This window comes from Pithys albifrons, chromosome 7 (genome assembly GCF_047495875.1).
Source record: "Pithys albifrons albifrons isolate INPA30051 chromosome 7, PitAlb_v1, whole genome shotgun sequence".
Taxonomy (NCBI): Eukaryota; Metazoa; Chordata; class Aves; order Passeriformes; family Thamnophilidae; genus Pithys; species Pithys albifrons.
Window position 1 is genome coordinate 61,311,191 of NC_092464.1, and position 22,099 is coordinate 61,333,289.

The window sequence follows — 22,099 nt, forward strand, 5'->3', positions numbered from 1 at the left end:
GTGCAGTCTGGACCTCCCCATTTGCCCTTTAACTGCCCTTCAGCCCTCTCAAATGTCTCCTCTTCATTCCTCAGTCTCCACAGCACTGGGTCCAGGACTTGTGCTTGAGGCCTCCAAACCCCTCCATGGGATGTTTCTGGTCCCTCTCCAAGATGTTTAGCCATGAAAACGTTGTGCTCTTAGTGCAGGAGAGACACAGTGACATTTTCTGCCAAGGGTTGTATTGGCAAAACAAGGCAGAGGAACTGGAACTGAATGAGGGGAGATTTCCATTGGATGTCAGGAAGAAATATTTTGTGCTGAGGATGGCAGGAACCTGGGCCAGCTTATTAAGTAACTGAAAACTCCATCCCTTGCTCTGTCCAAGTTTGAGAATTTTGTACAGCCTGAACTTCTGGAAGGTGTCCGTGGCTAATGCAAAGGTCCTTGGACTAGTGTCTTGTTTAGGTCTCTTCCAATCCAAACAGTTTATTAGTCTTTTATTCTTATATCCCCAACTCCTTCTCCACAGGGTTGCATATACTGACATGCACCATGTTGGCATTTTAATGTGACCTAATTCCCAACACTTTATGAAAATGGAAAAACAGTCCTTTTAGGGACATGAATTTCAATGACTTTGGAGGAACCTTTCAAACCTCAAAAGTTAGAAAGGAACTAATTGAGATTTCCAAAGTCTCCCCAAGTGATCAGTGACAGCCACCCAGGATGACATTGCAGCTGAGGTTGGGGGTTTTCTCAGTCAGGTCCTGAGACTCAGGATGGGCAGTCAGAAAGTCCATTTAGGGACTGTACAAGACTTGCCATGGGATGTCCAGGAAATGACCAAAGTGATTTGTGGAGGAACAGGCATGAGAAAATAGAGCAAAAAATGGATGAAAGAAGCTGAACATGTTTAAAGAGGTGACTGGTCAGTGCCTTTCCCTGGCCATGCCCTGCAACTGACTCCACTGGCTGTTCCATTTTCCTAATCCCTCCATTGCCAGGAATTTCCTGGAACAAGAGATCTCTGTGCTCTGGGTATGGAGGGAGATCCAAGTGCCTGCCACTGGAGTGGAAGCCACAAATCATCAGGTCTTATGTTCTTTGGGGGCCCAGACACTGGTGAGACTGCTGTGTGTGCACAGAACACTGGTGGGTGTGGGTGGGTGTAACCACCAGTAACCATCAAACCAGAGTAACCAGTGACTGACAGAGGCCTGGGAGCCACAGTCTGAGATCATCTCTTGAGGGATCCACATTGTCTGGGTGTCTCTGCAGCTCCACATCTTCTCCTGACATGACAGAGCACACAAACAGCCCAGCCTTGTGTCCATTTCCCCACTCACTGTGCTTTGGTTTGGCCCAGAAACCTCCTGAGTTCCCTTCCAGGATGAGTCCCTGTGCATTTCCCTTCCCCATGGACCTTCCCTTCCTGATGCAGCATCTGTGGGGCAGCAGAGCTGGGTCAGTGCAGGGCCAGGGCTGGCTGTTACAGGGGCCATGAAGACACTGCCAGGAGGTCACAGCAAGGACAGTCTGCAAAGAAAAAAATTAGATGTGGGGACTTTGTTTTTTAAGGAAAGGAAGGTTTGGCTGAGCTGGCATGTGAAGAGGATGAAAGACAAGGGGTGTTGGGGGAAACAGGGAATGTTCAGCCTGGAGATGAGGATAAGATTTTTCCCCAGTTTCAGGGCCAGTGCAGAGCAGGGTGGCCACGAGCCCAGGCTGCCTTCCTGCCTGCAAGGATTGGTGGGGTTGTGTGACAGAGCTGCCCCCAGAATCAGAACCTGGGGGGCTCTCCCACCTGCCCCACTCTTTCAGCTCCCCAAGGATGGAATTTCTGTTGTGTGGGTTCCCTGATGTGCTGGATGACCTCACAATGCTCCCTGCCCAGAATGTCTCCTGAGGGCCACCCAGGCTGCTGCAGTGGAAGTGACCTCACAACCATCACATTCCTGCCATATCTCCTTGGCCTGAGTCTCCTCTGCCACCCTGAGGTCTGTGCTTAGATTGTAGGAAATGATATAATTTTTTCTAATATCACAATGGTTTTAATTAGCCTTTTAATGAACTGCTTGAATAAATGACAAGTTGTGTGTTGGGCCTTAAATCTCTTTCAGCCAGCACTCAGCAGAATTTAACCTACCACTGTGAGAACACAGCTTGGGAAAAGTACTAATTCTCTAAGTTTTGTTAAGTGAACCTTGATATGCTTTGATGAACAAAGCCTGGGATAGAAAGATGTACTGTTGATGTTGGACATCTGGAATGCAGAATTTATGGACCATAAGGACATTTGCAGAAACCAGTAGATAAAGAAGATGAGTAACAAGGACTTAGTAGATGTGATGGAAAGTCCCAACCAGGAGAAAAAGACTAAAAATATGGACTAATTAGCAAAGAGAGGGAGAAATCCATAACCAATAGAAGATAAAAATTAATTCAATGTTAATTCAAAATTAGTTCAATAAAATTATGTCATTTAGAACCAATGAACATTGATTTCTTTGTTTGCTAAAATTTATAAATAGGTGAAAAAGTGATGCATTGGTGTCTGTGTAAAAGGATTTCTGTTGGACACACACACAGAGCACTGGGAATAAAGTGATGCCTTCCTTTCTAACACCAAACATGCAGTTTTAGGGGGTTTTATTACCCCAATCATTTCAGAGGGGTTTGGCAACAGCAAGAGCAGGTTTTGATTAATATCTTGTCTCCAAGTTGCTGGGGCCCAATTGCTTCCCCATGAGGGTCCTGTAGCAGAAGTGGCTTTGCAGAGCCCAGCAAGAAAGAACACCCTTAACCAGCAGCTCTGCAGTGCTGCCCACCAGGCTGGGCTGGCAAGGGAGGGCTCCTGGCCATGGACTGGCAGGACCTGCTGCTGCCAAGATGCATTTGGGGTTTCAGGCTCTCCCTGGCAGAGGTGCCACCAATTCACTCTGAGTTGTGTCCGTGGTCTTCAATGTGCTGGGGCTGGCCTGGGGCTTTTCCTGCAGTGGGATGTGCCCTGGTCATGGCATAGGAAAGGCAGTTCCTCCCCCAGCAACCTGCTCCTTCTGCATGTCAGGCCCCCACTCACTGCCCCTCACTCTGCTCAGTGTTTGCCTTGGCTCGTGGCTGCATTGATTAGATCTGCTTGAGTGTTCTGAGGCACAACCCAACACCTACTGCCTTCTGCACCCACAGCATAAGAAATATCATTTTCTATGGGGCTGGACCTGATGGGTCTTTGGATTACTGTCTTTAATTTCCACTTTTTGAAAACTACCTTTTCCCCAATTGGGTCAAGATGTTGGGCTCTTTCACAGTTGCCTGGAGTAACTCAGAATCATAGAGTGTCCTGAGTTTCAAGGACCTTCAAAGATCATCTAGATCCAACCTCCATGACATGAACAGGGGCACCTTGCACTAGACTGGGTTGCCCAAGAGCTCTGCCCAGCCTGGCCTTGAACACTCCAGGGATGGGGCATCCACAGCTTCTCTGGGAAACCTGTGCCAGCACCCTCAGAGGGAAAATATTCTTCCTAATACCTCATCTAAACCTTCTAATTCAGTCATTCCCCTTTTTCCTGTCACTCCAGGCCCTGGTAAATAATCTCTCTCCATCTTCCTTTTTGTTCTTTAAGGTACTGGAAGGCCACACTTAGGCCACCCCAAAGGTTCCCTTCTCCCAGCCAAACAATCCCAGCTCTCTCAGCCATCTCTCATGGCACAACTGCTCCATCCCTCTGATCATCTTGGTGCCTCCTCTGGACTCGCTCCAACAGCTCCATGTCCTTGCTGTGCTGGGAGTCCAAAGCTGGAGGCAGCACTGCAGGTGGGGTCTCACCTGAGAGGGCAGAATCCCCCTCCCCTGCTGCCCAGGCTGCTTTGGAGGCAGCCCAGGACACCACTGGTCACCACTTGCCTTGCTGACCAAAGATCCAGTAACACATCCCCCCTGGAAAGGCCTCCTATTACCTGGGTCAGGAAGTTTCCCCCCCATTCCTTCTAAAAGTACATCTTGACTTTTCCAGGTGTGTGGTGAAGTGTCCCTTAACTGTGCCAGGTGCTCCTGGATGATAAAGGTGGGGACAATCCTGACCATAACCGGTGGGGATCACAGGATAATGACCCACTCTCTGAAAGCCTTGGAATGTTCCCTACATGAGTCGTATGTAGCACAAGTGGAACAATTCCCAAATATTTTGGAAACTCCAGTAATTACTGACATGAGGATGGAAATTCAGCAGAGAACTAAAGCCAGTCACCCTGTGACCCCACAAACAGAGGTCCTGAGGGAGGCCCTGGAGCTCCCCAGCACCTCCCTCTCAGTGGGCACCTCTGGGAGCCTCTCGGAGCTCGGGAACCCTCAAGTTTGCAACACTCCAAAGAGCGTCGCTGATGTCCAGGACAATTCTGATCCCCCCTCAACAAACACACCCCTCCAGGTGCCCCCCTTGTCTCTTGGGAAACACAAAGGGATGGGATGGGAGTGTTTCACTGACAACCAGGAGAATTGTGGATGGGCACCTTTACACACACAGATATTGATATGTCCACACATCTCTGCCTGTCTGTGTGTGAATTGAGTGTGGTGTGAATGTTGTTGTTGTGAATCTATAATTGAGTCACTGTTAAAATTGTAGCAAATGGTGTTGATTCACTTGATAACTGTTAGATTTGTCAAGTATAAAGTGCTACTAATGAGTTTTAAGTTTTTTCTGTCCAAATCCTTTGCACCCTGACCCTCTTGCAGCTCAAGTCTCTGTATAAATCATTCCCTTTCACTAATAAAAATATTTCTTGTGCAGTCCACTTTGAAATTTCCTCCTTAGCAAAACTACAAAACAACTCCAATTAGTACAAGTCTTGAAGACTTGAAGACAATTACAGACAGAGAAAGAAATTGTTTTTCTGTGTTTTAATAAGCCCCAATGTGTATTTGGAGATGAGTCCATGATCCTCAAGTAGTGAGACAAAATTTGAAAAACTGCTCAAGAAGTCAGAAGCCAAACTCCAAGTCCCTTGAAGCATCAATGGGCCCCACTGAGGGCAGGCACTGACAAAGCCTCCCCAGGGACTCCTTAGAGCAGATCCCTGGAGGCCCTGATTGCAGGGAGACAAAGGCTCTGTGCAGGCACCTGCAATGCTGAGAAAACCCTGGGCTGGTTGGAGGAAGCACAAAGGCCAAGGCCTGAGCCCCAGGCCCTGGGACAGCAGGTCCTGTCCCTCAGAGGTGGCTCAGGGCTGTTTGTGGGGCAGTGGGATGGGACGGGGAAGAGCAAATGTCCAAAAACTGTTCAATCCCTCCCAGCCTCCTCAGGGAGGGCTGAGGGAGAAACAAAGTCCAGAACCTGTAAAGAAAGTTCCTTCTGGTGACCTCAGTGTCAGAGGCACCTGCCAGAGCCCAGGGGACAAAGGCCTGGGTGCCTTTGTGCCTTCCAGCCCTGCTGGAGCCCTTGGCCATCTGTCCTGCAGCCTGTCCTGCCCTGTCCCTGCTGCTCCTCTGGCCTTGCAGGCTGCACACACCCATCCTGCTTTGCCACCAGCCCTCCCAGCAGCATTTCTGTGCCCTCACTGATGTCTCTGCACCATCTCTGGCTGTTCCCAGGAACACAAAGCCATGGGATGTTAATGACATCTTCTGAGTAAACTCTTGCATCTCAAGGCTCCCTTTCAGTTATATTTCTATTTCCTCACCCCTACTGTAAGCATTCCAAGTTTTGCTTTGTGGATATTTCCTACTTTTTCACTACCAAAAAAGGCTCTGCTCTGGTAGATCCCCTCTGGACCATGTCAAGTTCTCTCTCATTCCTCCAGAATGATGAGCCCCACACCCAGACAGACCAGTGCAGATGTGGTGACACCGGGGCTGAGTCCAAAGGAGTGACAGCTCCCTCTTCTGGGTGGCCACATTCCCTTCAAGGCAGCTCCATTTCCTGTTGTCCTTATTAACTTTGATCCTGAACCCCTGTGCCACAGGACATCCCTCACAGAGCCCAGGCCCTTCTCCTCGGGGTCACTCCAGAGCTGTTCAGGTCCCTGCCCTCATCTCTGGGTCATTGTGTCCCCAGGGCAGGACCAGCCTCTTTTCCTTCTGAAACTCCAGCAGGTTTGTGTTGGCAGAGCCCAGAGGTCCTCAGGGCCCCTGAGAGGGACTGTCAGCTGGGGCAGCTCTCAGGGTGTGTGCACAGGTGGCTCAGCTGCCTCTGGGTGCCCAAGGCTGCTGCTGCCTGTCAGGGAGGTGACAGATGTGACCTGGCAGCCCCTTCCCAGCTACAGGTCCCTTGGAGATGCTGAGGCCCAGCTGACTCCTCACAGCATTGCCACCCATGGTGGGAAAGAAGTTGGAGAGGTGAGAAGAGCAGGGAAAAGGAGAGGGTGGGACCCCCCCAAAAATGATCAGGAGGTGGCTGGGCATTGGGGGGATGATGTGTAAGGGATGGGAGAAGAGGGAAAGTGTGAGCTGTGACCCCCAAACTGATCTTGGGGGTGACTTGGGGATTGAGGAGATGATGGGAAAGGGGGGAATAAGCAGGAGGGTGGAAAAGGAGGGGTGGGCTGGTAGGGTGGACAGTCCCATGAGGGTCTTTGGGCAGAGGGGACTTAGAAAATGGGATTCAGGGTTGGCTCCCTGAGCTCCCAACCTGCTGTGGGGTGCTGGGGCTGCTGCAGGGTGGGGAGTGGGCGGGCATGCTGGGGCAGTGGGGAGTGGAAAGCTTAGACAAAGTTTATAACAAAGGAATTACTTATTAATACAAATATGAGATCAAAGACATTAATCAAAATTATTTACTAGGCAATAGAAATGCTAAAACTTCATTAACTATGGTATAAGAGAGGACAGTGCACAGTCCTCAAGCAATTCTTGAAGCAATTATACTAAAGCTACCAAAAAGGAAATAATTATTAATTAGCAATTGATGTAGCTCAGACAGCCCAAGGCTGCTGGGGAGATGTCTGCTCTCAGCCTCCAGGAGTGACCTTAGCTGGGGTCCCCACCCAAGGGAGGAATCTCTACACACACCCCCCAGGAGGGGTTACCTTGGAAGAACCTGCCTCTGTGAAAGGAGCCTTGACTTTTATAGTATAAAGGGATTGACCGACAGTCATTTGAGTCCAGTGGTTGCCTCACCATCAGGATGTTAATTAGGTGTTGAAGCCAGACCGATACAGGTGCGAACAGGGCATTGTTTGCTTGAACATTCCAGCGGGGATGTCTGTTCTCTCAGCCCGACGGGTAGACCTGTTCTAAGCACGGCTAATACTGTTCGCTCAGTGGGGCAGGTAGATCTGGTCTCTCTCCTAGTCTGGCGGGTCGACTTGTTCACTTTTCCAGTCCGGCGGGAAGCCTTTTTAGTCTGGCGGTTTGACCTGATCACTACCTCAGTCCAGAGGGTAGACCTGTTTCACTGCGGCGGGCAGATCTGTTCTCTAAGCTCAGCCGGTAGACCTGCTGTCTCCGCCGGACTTTGCGCTTCAGCCGCTGGTTTCCGGAGCCTGGGCGTCCACGGGTAGACCTGGTAGCGGCGGCGGGCGGGTAGACCTGTTCTCTCTCACACCGCCACCCACAGCCGCTCCCAAACCCGCTCCGGCCGCCCCGCCGGGACCGCCTTCCAATGGAGTGGGCGCTGCCAACCCAGGAACACCCCCGGGACAAGGGGAGGGGACACCCACGCTCCTCCTCTTCCTCTTCCTTTCCATCGCTCCGACTGCGCGCCAGGAACTTTCGGGTGAGCGGGAAAACAGGGGGGGAAAGGGGGAGAGTAGAAAGGGGGGCTGGGACCCCCAAACTGCACAGTGCCCCCCCCAAGGGCCGTGCGGGCTGTGCCATGGAACACGAGAGCCGGGACAGGCCCGGCCAAAGCCCCCAAGGGCACCAGGATGTGCCGCTCCTTGGAGCCCGCGCTGGGGCTGCCGCGGGGCGGGGCCGGAGCTGCACACAGGGACGGCAAAGGGCCCCGACAAAGTGCTGCGGGACCCCCGAGCCGAGCCCCGAATAGCCTGGGGGGGCTCTGGGGGGTTGGGTTGTGTTCGGGGGGATGGTTGGGGCTTGAGAGACCCCAAAGCTGAGCCGCCAATGCCCCCTGGGGGCTATTGGGGGTCCCCGGGTGATGTTTTTGTGGGTGCCGGTGTCGGTTCCCAGCAGAGCCCCTTGGTGGGCGGGGGGATGCGGGGACCCCCCTTTGGGGGGTTGGTGTGCCTCGGTCAGGCCCTTCGTTGGCAGCCCGGAGAGGGGTGACACCCTAAACCCCAAAGTGGGGAGACCAGTGAGGGGGAACTCCTGGCAGGGTTTCTTGGGGGGCTCAATGTTTGTGGTTTTTGGGTTGAATTTCGGGGGTGCAGGGGGAAGACAGTACTGGAAAAAAAATATTCCAGGGCGTCCCAGTGCCAAGGAAAGGGGGGTGCAGGGGCTTGAATAAGTGGGTTGAGGGGTCCAGGCAGACCCTCTGCTTAGAAAAGGGTGGTCCAGGGTTCCCTGATGTTGGGGAAAGGGGATCATGGGTTACAGAGACACAGAATGGCCAGGAAAGGTGTTCAAGATGTCCCCCATTGTTCAGAAAAGAGGTGCCTGGTGTCTGGGAAATGCAGGAGTGGGGGTCCTGGGAGTCCCAGAGTCAAGGAAAAGGGGGGTGTGGGGGCTAGAAGTGGTGGGATGGCCAGGAAAGGGTGTGCAGGATAAGGGGGTGCATGAGCGTCCCAGTTCTGGAAATTGGGATCAGGAAGGTGCCAAGCTGAAGGACAGGGAGGTTTAGGGGTGGGGAGAGGTGGTTTGGGGGTGCAGGGGGTCTCTGTGCCCAGAAAAGGGAAGTCCAGGGGGTGCCAGGGTAAAGGAAAAGGGAGTGTGGAGTCTGGGAGAGGCAGGATGGTGTTACAAACTGCTTAAATATCACTGAAAGAAGTTAGGTTCAAAATATTTTCCCCAACAAAATTAAACTAAGTTCTCTGTTAATTCAAAAGCCTGATTTTTTATTATTAAGGAATTGCTAAGAAATTCAGGAGAGGGAAATAAGAACAGCTAGGAAAACAATAAGAATACTTTTGAGAACCAAAAAAAAAAAAGAGTTTACCACCCAAACAAAGTATACTTCCGTCATCTTAGTGTGTGTGTGGGATAAGCGATGTTGTGTCTGTTCCTGTAGGCAGAGGTGTGGAATGCAGCTCTTGCAGTGCAGATGTGATGCTCAGTCTGTGCTGCTCTCCCTTGTGCAGCAGGGCTGCTCCTCGCTCTCTGCAGAGCTCTCAGGCTCCGCGAAGCTGTCGCTCACGGGCAGCCACCCCAGGCTGAACAGGGCCAGGGCTGGGTCAGCAGGAGCAGAACTGACGCAGGGAGCAAGGCAGAGCTCAGCTTTCTCCTCAGTCTGCAGGGGCAGGCAGGCAAGCAGCTTGGGTGGGGAAGGAGGAGGGTAAGAAGGTGAGATGGGTGAGGCAGGGGGAGGTGGGAGAGGTGGTTGGCTGTGGTTCTCTCTCTCCATTCTCCACGCTCCCTATGCACTGAAATTCCAAGGTGTTCTTCTGGTTCTTCTGGAGTTTTTATGGAGTCCAAAACAGTTCAGACATTGTTTTTTACACGTAGCTTGCAAATTTCACAGAAGCAGGATATAGTTTTAGCTCAGTTATTACAACAAGAGGATGCTTGTGTGAGTTCTCAGCAGGCAAGAGGTTTGGCTGAATTTGCTGCCATGACTTGCAGGAAGCTTGGTGAAAGGCTTTGGCAGGTGTTTGTTTGTAAGAGGATTGTGGCTTTCTGTCAAACTGCTGCCAGAAAATTCTTTGATAGGATGTTTATGACAGGGGAATAATGGGGGAATAATATTTATTCCATTTCTCAGTTATTGGTGTATAACAGATGAGTGGGAAAGTGGGGGCAGGGGCGTCCTTGAGCCAAAGAAGGGGAATGTGGGTGTGAGGTGAGCTGGGAAGCCTGGGAATGGCGGCCTGGGGGTCCCTGGAGCCAAAGAAAAGGGGGATGCAGGGGCTGGGAGAGGCAAGATGGGCAGGAAAGGGGGTGCAGGAGGATCCTGGAGTCAAAGAAAGGGGGGTGTGGGGGCTGGAAAACAGGGAATGGCCACAGAGGGGTGTCCAAGAGCCCTGGAAAAGGAGGTGCAGGGGGATCATGATAATAATAGGGAAGAGAAGGAGAAAGCAGTGAGATGGGGCTCCAAAGTGCTGATTTCCAGAGGCAGGAAGGTGGGGAGAGGGCAGGGAGGTGTCCCCAGGGAAAGGGATCCCAGAGGAGATCTGGTGTTCAGGGCCAGAGCAGGAAGTGGCAACAAGGATTTTGGGAATGCAGAGCAGTGGGAGGGGGGTCGCCCTCACCCTGCTGCCCATCATGTGCTTCTCAAAGCCCAGTCACCTCCAGTATGAGTCCAGTGGCTCCTACTGGATGTCGCTTGCCCACAACATTGTCCAAATTGGCCCCACTATGGTGCCAGTCACTCCCAGTGTGCTCCCAGTATTAACTCAGTTGCCCCCCACAGAGAAGAGCAACAAGGCCTGTGAAGGGACTGGAGCACAAGCTCTATGGGGAGAGGCTGAGGGAGCTGGGATTGTTTAGCCTGAAGAAGAGAAGGCTCAGAGGTGACCTCATCACTGTCTAGAACTACCTGAAGGGAAGTTATAGCCAGGTGGGGGCTGGTCTCTTCTCCCAGGCACTCAGCAATAGGACAAGGGGGCACGGGCTTAAGCTTTGCCAGGGGAAATTTAAGTTGGATATCAGAAAAAAATTCTTTACAGAGAGAGTAATCAGGCATTGGAATGGGCTGCCCAGAGAGGTGGTGGATTCACCATCCCTAGAGATTTTTAAATGCAGATTGGACGTGGCACTGAGTGCCATGATCTGGTAAATGGACTGGAGTTGGACCAAGGGTTGGACTCGATGATCTTGGAGGTCTTTTCCAATCCAATCCATTCTATGATTCTATGATTCCATTCATCCCCAGTGTATCCCAGTTACCACCACCTGCTGTGCCAGGAGGAGCCCAAAGCTCCTGGAACATGTAGAAGACCCACCCAGAGTGGGGTCCCTGCAAGTTCTGTGGCTGCAGGAAGAGCCCCGAGGAGCTGAGGGCCCCCCAGAGCCACCCCAGACAGTAGAAGGTGATCCCACAAGGCCTCCTGCTGCCCCTCATGTCCTCCAGCTTGGACCCAGCTCCTCCTAGTCTTATCCCAGTTGCCTTCAACAGGGCTCCACTTGCTTCCAGTATCAGCCCAGTATCACGCCATGAGCTCCAAGTGTACTCCTAGGTTTTTTCCAGTCATTGCCAGTATAATCCGATACTCTCAGATACTCTCAGTATGATCCCAGTATGACTCCAGTGTGCGTCCAGTTACTCCGAATATTAATCCAGTTCCCCCTACATGCTTCCAGTTACTCCCTTTTACCCCCACTATGGTTCCACTCATTCCCAGTATATCCCAGTTGCCACCAACATGCTCCCAGTCACCTGCAGTGTGATCCCAGTTGCCTCCAACATGATGCCATTTGCTCCCAGTTTCTCCCAGTTGCACCCAAGAGGGTCCCAGTATCCCCCAGCATGCTCCTTGTCACTCCCAGTATGAGCCCAGTATGATGTCAGTCCCCCCCAGTGTGGGCCTGGCTGCTCCCAGTGTGATCACAGAATGATGCCAGTTGTCCCAGCATGGCTCCAGTTGCTCCCTGGTCATGCCAGTTTGATCCCCCTCAGTTGCCCTTAGTACATTCCCAGTTTGACCCCAGTCTTTCTCACATGGTCTCAGTCATGCCAAGTAGCCACTCGTATAGACCCAGCCACTCCCACTTGCTCCCAGTTTCTCCCAGTGTGATCCCAGTTCCCTGCCAGCATAGTCCCACTTGCTCCCAATCACTGTCAGTGTGGGCCCAGAGATTGCCCAGATGATCCCAGTCATGTCCAGTTATTGCCAATATAATCAAGGGTTGTTTTGGGCTAAATTTTGGCGTTTTGGAGGTTTTTAGGATCACAAGATGCCCAGTGACTTCTAGACATGGACTTGGGCAAGAGGATCCCCCAAGCCAAGGCACTCACACCTTGTTTTCCCCCCAAAGCAGGATTTGTCATTCTTCAGCCTTGGCCAGATAGAGAAGGAGGCTGCGAGGAAGAGGAAGATGCCCCGGGACCCCCAGTCAGGTGAGGAGGAAGTCAGTGCCCCTTTGCCCCTCTCTTGTGCTGCATCTTCCAGCCCAGCATGGCCCCGGCTGCAGGACAACCCCGCTGCCGACGCCGTCCTGCCGGGGCTGGGTTTGGGGGGATGTCCTTGGCCTTCCCTGGGGGCTGGAGGCAAATGCCCTGCCTGTCCTTGTTCCTTCCTGCCCCAGGCCCCGAGCTGAGCACGGAGAGCACGGAGGACAAATCCCCCCAGCAGAACCTGCTGGCAGAGGCTGTTTTGAACAGCTCCAGAGTGCAGGAAGTCACTGAGGAGGAAAAGCCACGGAGATCTGCCAGGAGGAGACATTCCAAGCCTAGCCCAGGGCTTTCTGAGGATAAACAACCCACCCTGTCCCGGGAAGGCAGCCTGAGCTCCAACCAGAGCTCTGACTTGGTGATGCAGCAGCGGCTTCACAGAAGGGAGAAGCGCTACAAGTGCTTGGAATGTGGGAAGAGCTTCAGCCAGAGCTCCGAGCTGATCTGCCATCAGCGCATCCACACTGGGGAAAAGCCTTACACGTGTAGGGAATGTGGGAAGAGCTTCAGGAACAGCTCCCACCTGCTCCGCCACCAGCGCATGCACAGTGGGGAACAGCCCTACCCATGTAAGGAATGTGGAAAGAGCTTTAGGGACAGCTCTGCCCTCCTCAGCCACCTGCGCCTGCACACTGGGGAGAGGCCCTACACATGTAGGGAATGTGGGAAGCGCTTCAAGCACAGCTCCAATCTCGTCACTCACCGGCGCACCCACACTGGGGAACGGCCCTACACGTGCACGGAATGTGGGAAGAGCTTCAGTGACAAGTCCACCCTCATCAACCACAGTCGCATCCACACTGGGGAACGGCCCTATGCATGTGGGGAATGTGGGAAGAGCTTCAGGAGTATCTCTGGCCTCCTCACTCATGAGCGCATTCACACTGGGGAGAGGCCATACAAGTGTGGGCAATGTGGGAAGAGGTTTCAGACCAGCTCACATCTCCTCGTGCATGAGAGGACCCACACAGAGGAGAGGCCCTTCCGCTGCACCGACTGCGGGAAGGGCTTCAAGCAGAGCTCCGCCCTCGTCACCCACCAGCGCATCCACACTGGGGAGAGGCCCTACAGGTGTTCTGAGTGTGGGAAGAGGTTCCAGACCAGCTCAGAAGCTCTTGTGCATCAGCGGAGGCACACAGAGGAGAGGCCCTTCCTCTGCACCGACTGTGGGAAGAGATTCAACCAAAATTCCGAACTCATCCTTCACCAGCGTATCCACACTGGGGAGAGGCCGTACAAGTGTGGGGAGTGTGGGAAAAGCTTCAAGCAGAGCGCCAGCCTCATCACTCACCGGCGCATCCACACTGGGGAGAGGCCTTACAGGTGTGACGAGTGTGGGAAGAGCTTCACCCAGAGCGCTACCTTGACCCAACACCAACGGACCCACCAGTAAGGGAAGCCCTCCGAGTGCCCTGACTACAGGAAGAGCTTCGTCCACTGCTGCAACTCCATCAGTGGACCCATGTTGGATGATCCACAGTGACCCACGTTGGGCACAGACCTGATGACCCATGTTGGGTAAAGACTTGATGACCAGCCTTCCTGATGAAGCCTGTTTAGCAGAGACCTGGAGACCCACCTTCCAGGTGATCCATGCTGGGCAGTGCATTGGGTTTCTGTGGCCAGATTTTGGTAGCAGGGGGGGCTTCAGGAGTGGGTTCTGTGAGCAGCTGCCAGAAGCTTCCCCCTTGTCTGGCACCTGTCCTGACCCCCCTAAAGCTGAGGGTGACCCAGGTACTTTTTAATCCACCCCTTGAGGCAGATTAGATTTACTTTATCGATATATATCTATATGTAGGGTTTAGAACACTTTGTTGCCATGTAAAGTAGCTTTGGAGCAGTTTTAGATCTTTTTTGTAGTGATATAAAAGCATAAAAATAACCCTTCCCTTTTGTGGCTCCAAGCCCAGCCTGTCACCTCCGGGGTTGCATGTTCCCCCCTGTGCCCCTGGGTGGTTCCTTTGCCCAAGGGCAGCAAAGCACCCACGGCTTTTGCAACTGGAGCATGTTGGAGCCACGAACCATGAACATTCCAGTCTCCAAAGCGAAGGCACATCTCCCTTGGTCAGAAACTTTTAAACATCAAGTTTAAGGCAGACAACTGTTTCTGCAGCTGGTTTCCGCACCCCTTTCTTTTGGCACGGAAACACACTGAGAACAGAACCACAAAGCTGCTGAGGAACACCCAAATATTCAACTGTGGCCACTGAGAAGGAATTCCTGTCCTGGTTAGTGATTTCTCGTGTCTTTTCTGGGTGTACCAATAACTTACTCAGTACCAAAAGTCTCTTCCCAGTCTCCATGAGCTCCTGTTTAAGCAGCACCAGGAAGCTGATCCCAGTCTCCTGAGCTCCACTGTGAGGGGGAGTTCTTGAAAAGAACTCTGGGCTGGAGAACTCAGGGCTGGTTGAGTCAGCACTGGCTGGAGCGATGCCGGAGCTGGGCCAAGGCTGAGCATCCAGATCATGGTCTTGTCTTTGAGGGGCTGAAATAACCACCTGATTAATTAAATGTGGCACATTGAAGGGAAGGGGGCGATAAACTCCAAAAGTCACAATTTTGCAGCTGGTTTTATTGAGGCTTTTGCCACCATGGGGTTGGTTTGGGTGTCTGGATGGGGGCAGGCTTTGGTGGCTTGTAATTTTTGCTGACTTGTAAGCTGTTTTTTGGCAACTGAGGCACAAACTCAGGTTGCTTGTACAAACTGAGACCTTTACTAGTTACGAACTCTGCAATTTGTAGGGTTTGGGAGAGGAGCATGCAAACTAGGGGGAGAGACATGCCAGCTGGTACTTTTCCACTACCCAGGAAGGTAACAGTCTTTTAAACCATGCCCAGCACCACAAATACAGCAAGCAGGACAAAACTCTGAGACAGAAAGGGTCAGACTTAAGATCTGGAGTGCAAGCAGTTCTTCATTGTTTCTGCTCAAAGCCCATGGCTTCCTGCTGACATCTCCAAGCATCTCTGTGGTTTCACGCCAAACTTGCAGTCCCACCTCTCCCCCTTTTTATTTTTGGGCTGTAACACAGAGACTTGTGCAGAACTGTGATTAATCATATGCTGCATGCAAGAAAACAAAGACAGAACACAAAGCATAATAGCAAAAACCACAAACAAACTCATTGATGTAACAATAAATGCTTTCTTTAACCATGGTCCTGTGTCAAACATATCAGGCCAGTTAAACTGCTCATCCCTCGATCATCACTTTTGTCAAGTTGAACAGTAAACTCTTTCAGCTTTTTAATGCTCTGCTGTATTGACTTGGAGGGGTCACTAAGGTTCTTGCATGTCCTGTGTTTAAGTAGGTGTAGGCCTAAATTTAGGCTTTAGTTTTTAGAGCCCGCCTGGGATTATCAGCTGACTGGAGCTGGGTCAGGCCAGCTGACAGCTGACTTCTTCTGGCCAGTGGTATTCTGTACCATATTCTGCTGTCATCTCAAATATAAATACAGTGTAGGAGGAGGTGCTTCTCTCTTTGGTCTTGGCCATGGTAGTGGCAGGGTGCTGCTGCTGTCATCCGCTGAGTTGGGTCCAGAACCACCTCACCTCTATGTTACCTACAGGAAAGTGAAATGTTTATTCTTAGTTTTCTCTTTGCTTGGGTCTGTCCCTAGGGGGGTGGAGTTCTCTTGGGTGATTTTGCAACCAGAATAGTGAGATTTGTGTCCTGAGAAGTTCAGTTTTCTGTTGGGTGGGGAGATGAAAAAATTGTTCATTATATCTAACTTGTGTGAGCGAGTATTGTATTGTAGTTTACTTTTAATTTTCTCTCTTTCTAGAAACAAGTTAAGTGTAAGTTTCTGAGGGTTTTTTCCATTTTTTTTTGGCGGGGTGGGGAAGAGGGGTCTTTGTCACTTTGGTTCATACTTGGCATCTTGCCAAGCTTTCAAACCAAAACAGAGATTGGTGTGTCTACCCAGTTTTGGCCAGTGGACCTTGGCTGGCCTCCCAGGAGCTTGGCAGGCTTCCCGGGAGCTGTGGCTGCTGTACCAGACCTTGTTTATATAAACATACCTAGTTATTGTCATAGTTTTAGTACATGTGGAACATCAAAACATAAACAATGGTTTCTCCCTGCTGGATGCTTGTGTTAACCTCTCTTTTGACTGCCCTTCTAAGTTCAGACACCTTTCCTGTGTCAACACCCCAAGAATATGAGTACAGATGAAGAGACTGTGCTTTCTGTCCTGCTCCACCCAGACAGAGAGCAAACCCCAAGTGTGGGTCATGTGGTGAACTGTGGTCCTTCCTGTGTGACATGGGGGAAGACATGAGGTGGTGGGACAGTGGATCTAGTTCTGTATATAAAATGGAAGAAAGGTGGTAAAAAGGCTGTCCAGTAGTTGACGCAGAGACCTCAGAAAAGAGCCAAGAGCAGCAATTAGGCTGCCCTGCCTCCAGCCAGGAGGAGGAGAGGGACAACTGAGACTGTGGGACATTGCTGAACCAGAGCAGTGGCCAAGGCTTTACCTCTACACTGACTTGGTGATGATAGCCCATGCCCTGTGGGGATGGCTAGATTGATGGAAGAAGACCAATTGGAAGTGTTGAGAGCTAATGAACATCACACCTGGACTAGAATAAGGGAGAGTTGTTCCTGGCTTGGTGTGCCCAGATGCCTTGGGCCACCTGTAGGTGGGCAAGACCGATGGGTGGATTTAACCATGGACACAATTTTTAAGGTTATCCACAGCTGTGAAACATGTGCTTGCTATTGTGAAAACCCCTGAAGAGGATGTAGTGACCCCAGTGAGGGGATGGTGACTCCTGAGAAGGGGATGGTGACCCCTGAGAAGGGGATGGAGACCCAGTGTGTGCCTCAAGGACATTTAACCTTGGGAGAACAAAATAACTTGCATTTTGATTTGTGTGTTGCAGGACATGAACCATCATGTGAAGAAGACCTGAGCTGAACCAATGTTGGTGTCCAATGATGAACTGTTCTTTTATTGCCCCAAATACCCCTCCTAATGGACTAATGCCCACAATATGGAGGGGTGGAAGATGGCTCTGAAAAAACAAAGACTGTTTAAGCACATGAAATAGACAGATGTAGAATATGGGTTTGATGTCCTTTGGTATGATTGTAGTAGTTTTAGTTAGGCCTAGATGTGGGCCTTACCTTTAGCAGGCCCTGATAATGTTATGTAGATTAGGAGGGGCAGGTGTCACCTGACATGAGCAACCAAAGAAATATTTCATACCCAATGATGCAAACTGAGATAGAAGTGCAGTAGAGTAGGAGGTGTTCTCTCAGTTCCCATCTTGGCCGAAGTAGAGGCAAGACACGCAGCTGCTGCCTTGGTGGAGTGGGCCTTGGCTGCTGCCCACTGCTACTTCCCATTTTGTTTGAGTTCAGGAAGTAAAACATTTTATTGTTATTCTCTCTCTTTTGCCTTGCTGGGTGTCTTTTGAGGTGCTTTATAGAGCGATGAGGTCTGTTTTTGATGGGAGGTAGAAAATTGTTATATCTAACTTGTCTAGATGTGTCTTATATTATAGTTTTCTCTTTTTTTTTTTTCTGTATAAATACATATAATTAAGTTTAAATCTTTGAGGGTTTTTTTTCCTCCCTTTTCTCAGCAAGAAGGGGAGGGAGACTGGATCTGTACTGGGCAGTTGGCATTTTGCCAGCTCAACCCAAGACACAGCTCATGGTCAAATGGTCAGTGTAAACCTCATGGCCAAATGGTCGGTGTCCTCTCATGGGTCTGATCACATCATGCTCATGGTCATCTCATGATCATCTCATGGTCATGACCGTCTCGTGTTCAGGACCCTTCAGTGGTCAGGGCTGGAAAAACCCTCTGGGGTCATTAAGTCCAACCATTAACCCACCCCTGCTATGGCCACCAATGAACCACGTCCCAAAGTGCCACCTCCACACGTGTCCTTGGGCACCTCCAGGGATGGGGACTCCACCACTGCCCTGAGCCAGGGCTGGAAAACCCTTTCCATGGAAACATTTTCCTGATATCCACCTAAACCTGCCCTGGAACAACTTGAGGCCATTTCCACTCAGATATTCCCCTGACACCCCTTGTTTATGTCCCTTGTTTATGTCCCATCAAGGTCACCTGATCTTTTATAGGTCCCCAGGCAATGACCAGTAACAGGTACAATGGTTGTATTGGGTATAATTCTATAGAAACATATTAATAGATGAACAAAGTAATAATATTATTAATTCTATTAGTTCTAATTAATAACTCTATTAACTATGAACAATTACTACACCACAGACAGAGTCCTCAAAGTTGTCATTTCATGCTATTTTTACCTCCCTCCATCATATTAAGCCTTTGGTTTCCACACAGGAAGAATAAAAAACAACAATTTCCTGATTATTCTTCACTTCATTCCCCTCCCCAGGCCCAGCCCCTGCCCTGCCCCCCCCTCAGGGCAGGTGAGATCCCAGGGAACACCCCCAGACTCCTCCAGGGCAGGTACCTGAGATGAGTTTGCTTTTTTTTCCTGGGACTTCCATCTTCCAGGATCCACCTGAGACTCCTCCCAGACATCTCTTGGAGCCTCAGTCCCTGACTTTGGACTCTGAAATCCCAGATAAGAGCCCTCAACTCCTCCAGGGAAGCTTCCAAGTTGGTTTTGCCCTTTTGGAAGTGGCTCTCTATTTTGGGATCCACTGCAGACTCCTTTGGGCATCTCCCAATCTTTTTCTCTCTGAGGTTGTACTTGATATCCCAGGTGACAGCCCCACACTGCTCCAATCAGACTGGAGAGGATTTGTGCCCTGGGCCTGCAGTGTCACAATGTCCCCTGCAGTGTTACAGTGTCCCCTGGGCACCCTCAGGCCCCACATCACACAGCCCTGGCAGTTCCCTCACCTGCAGTATGGGGCACTTTGGGGCACCACAACAGAGGCAAGATAATGGGCCATTAGAGAGTGTCCAAAGGAGGCAACCAAGATGGGGAAGGGCCTGCAGGGGAAGCATGTGAGGAGCAGCTGAGGGCACTTGGTGTGTTGAGCTGCACAAGAGGAGACTGAGGGGAGATCTCAGTGCAGGTACAACTTCCTTGGTAGGGGCAGAGGAGGGGCAGGCACTGATCTCTGCTCTGTGGGGACCAGGGACAGCACCTAGGGAATGGCCTGGAGTTGTGTCAGGGCAGGGTTAGGTTGGATTTTAGAAAGAGGTTCTTCCCCCAGAGGGTGGTGGGCACTGACCAGGCTTCCCAGGGCAGTGGGCACAGCCCCAAGGCTGACAGAGCCCCAGGGGTGTTTGGATGATGCTCTGGGGCACAGGGTGTGACTCTTAGGGATGGTTCTGTGCAGGGCTGAGAGTTGGACTCCATGATCCTTGTGGGTCCCTTCCCACTCAGCACATTCTGGCATTCTGTGATCCATCCTGAGTGCTGCTGCCAAAGCCCCCACAGCCTCCAGCCCCCCCTGCCCCAACCTGCTGCTGGCCCCACTTTTGGCTGCTTTGGGCAGGGGCTGCCTGGGATGTGCCAGTGCCTGGCACAGGAATGCTCAGGAAACGGGGGGATTTGGGGGACACCTCCCTGGGAAGGGGCTGAGCTCTCTGCAAACAACTGACTCTAGCCCTGAATGTAAATTTTAGGAAGTAGTGGAACCCTCTGACAAGAAGACTTTTATGTACTCTTTGGACAAGTCTCCCTTTCCAGGTACTTCACTGTTCTTTATGCAGTGCTTTCCCAAATACTGTTCCTATCAACAGTTTGGGTAGTGAAACAATGCTCAGAGGATCTTCTCAATTAGTATTAGCACATTTTGTATCTCTACTTCTTCCTCACTTTTTCTCTCTGACAGGTGTCAGCACCTTCCAAATTATTCAGCTTCACTCAGTTGTGCAGCAGAAGCTGTTACAGGGATCTCTGAAACATCTCAGTCTCTCAGACTCTCCACCCAGGATGGAATCACTACATTTATGCACAAGAACAGGCCTGGACACAGCAGGATCTGCTCATCCCTGGGACTGCCTGGAGTTCCCATCTGGAGAGGTCCCCCACAATTCAGTCCAACAGTTACTTTGGAAGGTGACTCATTTTTGCTCATTTTGGAGTTGGTTAATTGTGAAGGATCTTGAGTGAACTCCATCACTTGGTTTCCAGTTGACAGACAGTCCCAGATCAGTCTCTCTTCTCGTCTGTGTGCACAATGAGCTGGGAGAGTCCTTGCACCACCCAGGGGACAAATGGCTTCAGTGCTCTGCTGGCACATCAACACAGCTTTGTTTCACTGCTTCAAACCCACCATCTCCTCTCCTCCCCCTGACATTTTGAATCACCCTGTTTTTGGAGTCATCTGCTCTGCTCCTCTCTGTGTAAAAGCAAAATCAAGAGATGAAAGGAAAAACACCAGACTTTACTGCATATATTTTCCTCATGCTTCCTTCTGTGAACTGTGCATTTTGATTTAAAAGCATAACAACTAATTAATCAGAGATTTGGGGCTTGAATAGTGAGTTTACTCCACTGCAGGCACTCATGGGAACTTGTTTTCTCCAGGCTCCCTCCATAGTCAGTGCAGACAAGAGAAGACTCTGGAGGCTGAGTTCTCTGAATCTAAAACTGGCATGCAAAGGGAAGGTTACAAATCTCTTCCTGGCACACTTCTCTTGCCCTGTATTTAGGTTAGAACATCTGACAGCAATAGCAACGAGCAGCTGAATGGAAACAAGAGCATTCTGGTGCAGACAGGTGTGAGGTGGGACTGTGTGGAACACTCTGTCATCCATAATGAATTCCAGTGATTATGAAGAGTACTAAAAAGACAAGATATACCTGGTTCCTATTCTGCCCTCCACTCTCCTTTCTTGAAGAACCATCCAGCAAGAAGCTATGGAAGAAATCAGGGGATTGCAAAATACTTGATATTGCTTATTTTGAAATGAATGGATTCTCAGGGATTCCCAGTGCAAAAGGCAAGTACTGAAAAGTAGAAACATACAGAGTGGATGTGATCTCATGGTTTAGCATCTGTGCAGTAGAAGAGAGGCTTTTGGCAGGCAGGTGTGACAGATGTTTGCAACAGGTCTGAGTGAGCTTGGAATTTCCCAGGAATGGGGTGAAATAGCCAACAGTCCCCTTAAAATCCTCTCTTTTGGTGGAACAATTCTTTGTGAGTGTTTGGAAGAGGTAGAAAGAAGACAACAAAATCTCTGAGGACTCTTAAGTGAAATGTGAAACAGAAAACTCAGGGTGTGAGAATTGCTTGAAGGACAATCTCTGTGCTATGTCAGAAGACTGCAGGACAGAAAGGAGCAGAGAGGCAAGGATAGAACTTTTGTCCAGACTGTGAAATTATCACCCTTAGTTTTGCCATGTTCCTGTCTCAGCAGGATGGATTGAAATTCACCCTGGGCCCAGAAAATGAAACAGCAGTTACTGAGTTCATCCTAGAGGGTTTCCCAGGGCTTGATCAAAGACTGCAGCTGTTTCTCTCTCTGGTCCTTCTGCTCATGTACCTGACAACGGTGCTGGGGAATGCAACCATCATTTTCCTTGTGTGTGTGGATCATCACCTGCAAACCCCCATGTACTTTTTCATCAGCAACTTGGCCTTCCTGGAAATCTGGTTTACATCCTCCACAAGCATCAAATTGTTTGCAATCCTGAGTTCTGATCAGAAAACCATCTCACTGAGCAGCTGCTTTGCCCAATCCTATTTCTACTTTGCCCTGGGCTGCACAGAGTTCATCCTGCTTGTGGTCCTGTCCTGTGACCGCTGTGTTGCCATCTGCCAACCCCTGCACTACGCTGCCCTCATGGAGCCTCAGCTCTGCCTCTGCCTGGTCGTTGCTGCCTGGGCCATCGGCTTCAGCCTCCAGAGCTACCGCCTGCTCTTCCTCCCTGAGCTGTCTTTCTGTGGCTCCAACAGGATCCCCCACTTTCTTTGTGACAACACCCCCTGGTTCAAACTGTCCTGCTCTGACACCAGCCTGCTTTGGAAAATAGACTCTGTTATC

The 22,099-nt window shown here is 50.7% G+C and overlaps 4 protein-coding genes across 4 annotated transcripts in view; 3 read left to right on the forward strand and 1 right to left on the reverse strand.

Annotated features, from left to right (window-relative positions):
* Window positions 1-22,099, forward strand: part of LOC139673846 (class I histocompatibility antigen, F10 alpha chain-like) — a 327,584-nt gene that overhangs the window by 172,525 nt on the left and 132,960 nt on the right. The gene's annotated exons all lie outside the window — the stretch shown is intronic.
* The window catches only part of LOC139673812 (zinc finger protein 91-like), a 311,195-nt gene that overhangs the window by 68,003 nt on the left and 221,093 nt on the right, over window positions 1-22,099 (reverse strand).
* Window positions 7,673-22,099, forward strand: part of LOC139673820 (zinc finger protein 420-like) — a 78,033-nt gene continuing 63,606 nt past the window's right edge. The window contains exons 1-3 of the mRNA XM_071559640.1: window positions 7,673-7,697; window positions 12,011-12,092; window positions 12,281-13,528. Coding sequence (XP_071415741.1) covers window positions 12,071-12,092; window positions 12,281-13,528 — 1,270 coding nt within the window. The 5' untranslated portion in view covers window positions 7,673-7,697; window positions 12,011-12,070. The remainder of the gene's footprint in view (window positions 7,698-12,010; window positions 12,093-12,280; window positions 13,529-22,099) is intronic.
* The window catches only part of LOC139673869 (olfactory receptor 6F1-like), a 2,133-nt gene continuing 702 nt past the window's right edge, over window positions 20,669-22,099 (forward strand). The window contains exon 1 of the mRNA XM_071559799.1: window positions 20,669-22,099. This exon is cut by the window's right edge and continues 702 nt beyond it. Within this exon, the coding sequence (XP_071415900.1) occupies window positions 21,455-22,099 (645 nt within the window). The 5' untranslated portion in view covers window positions 20,669-21,454.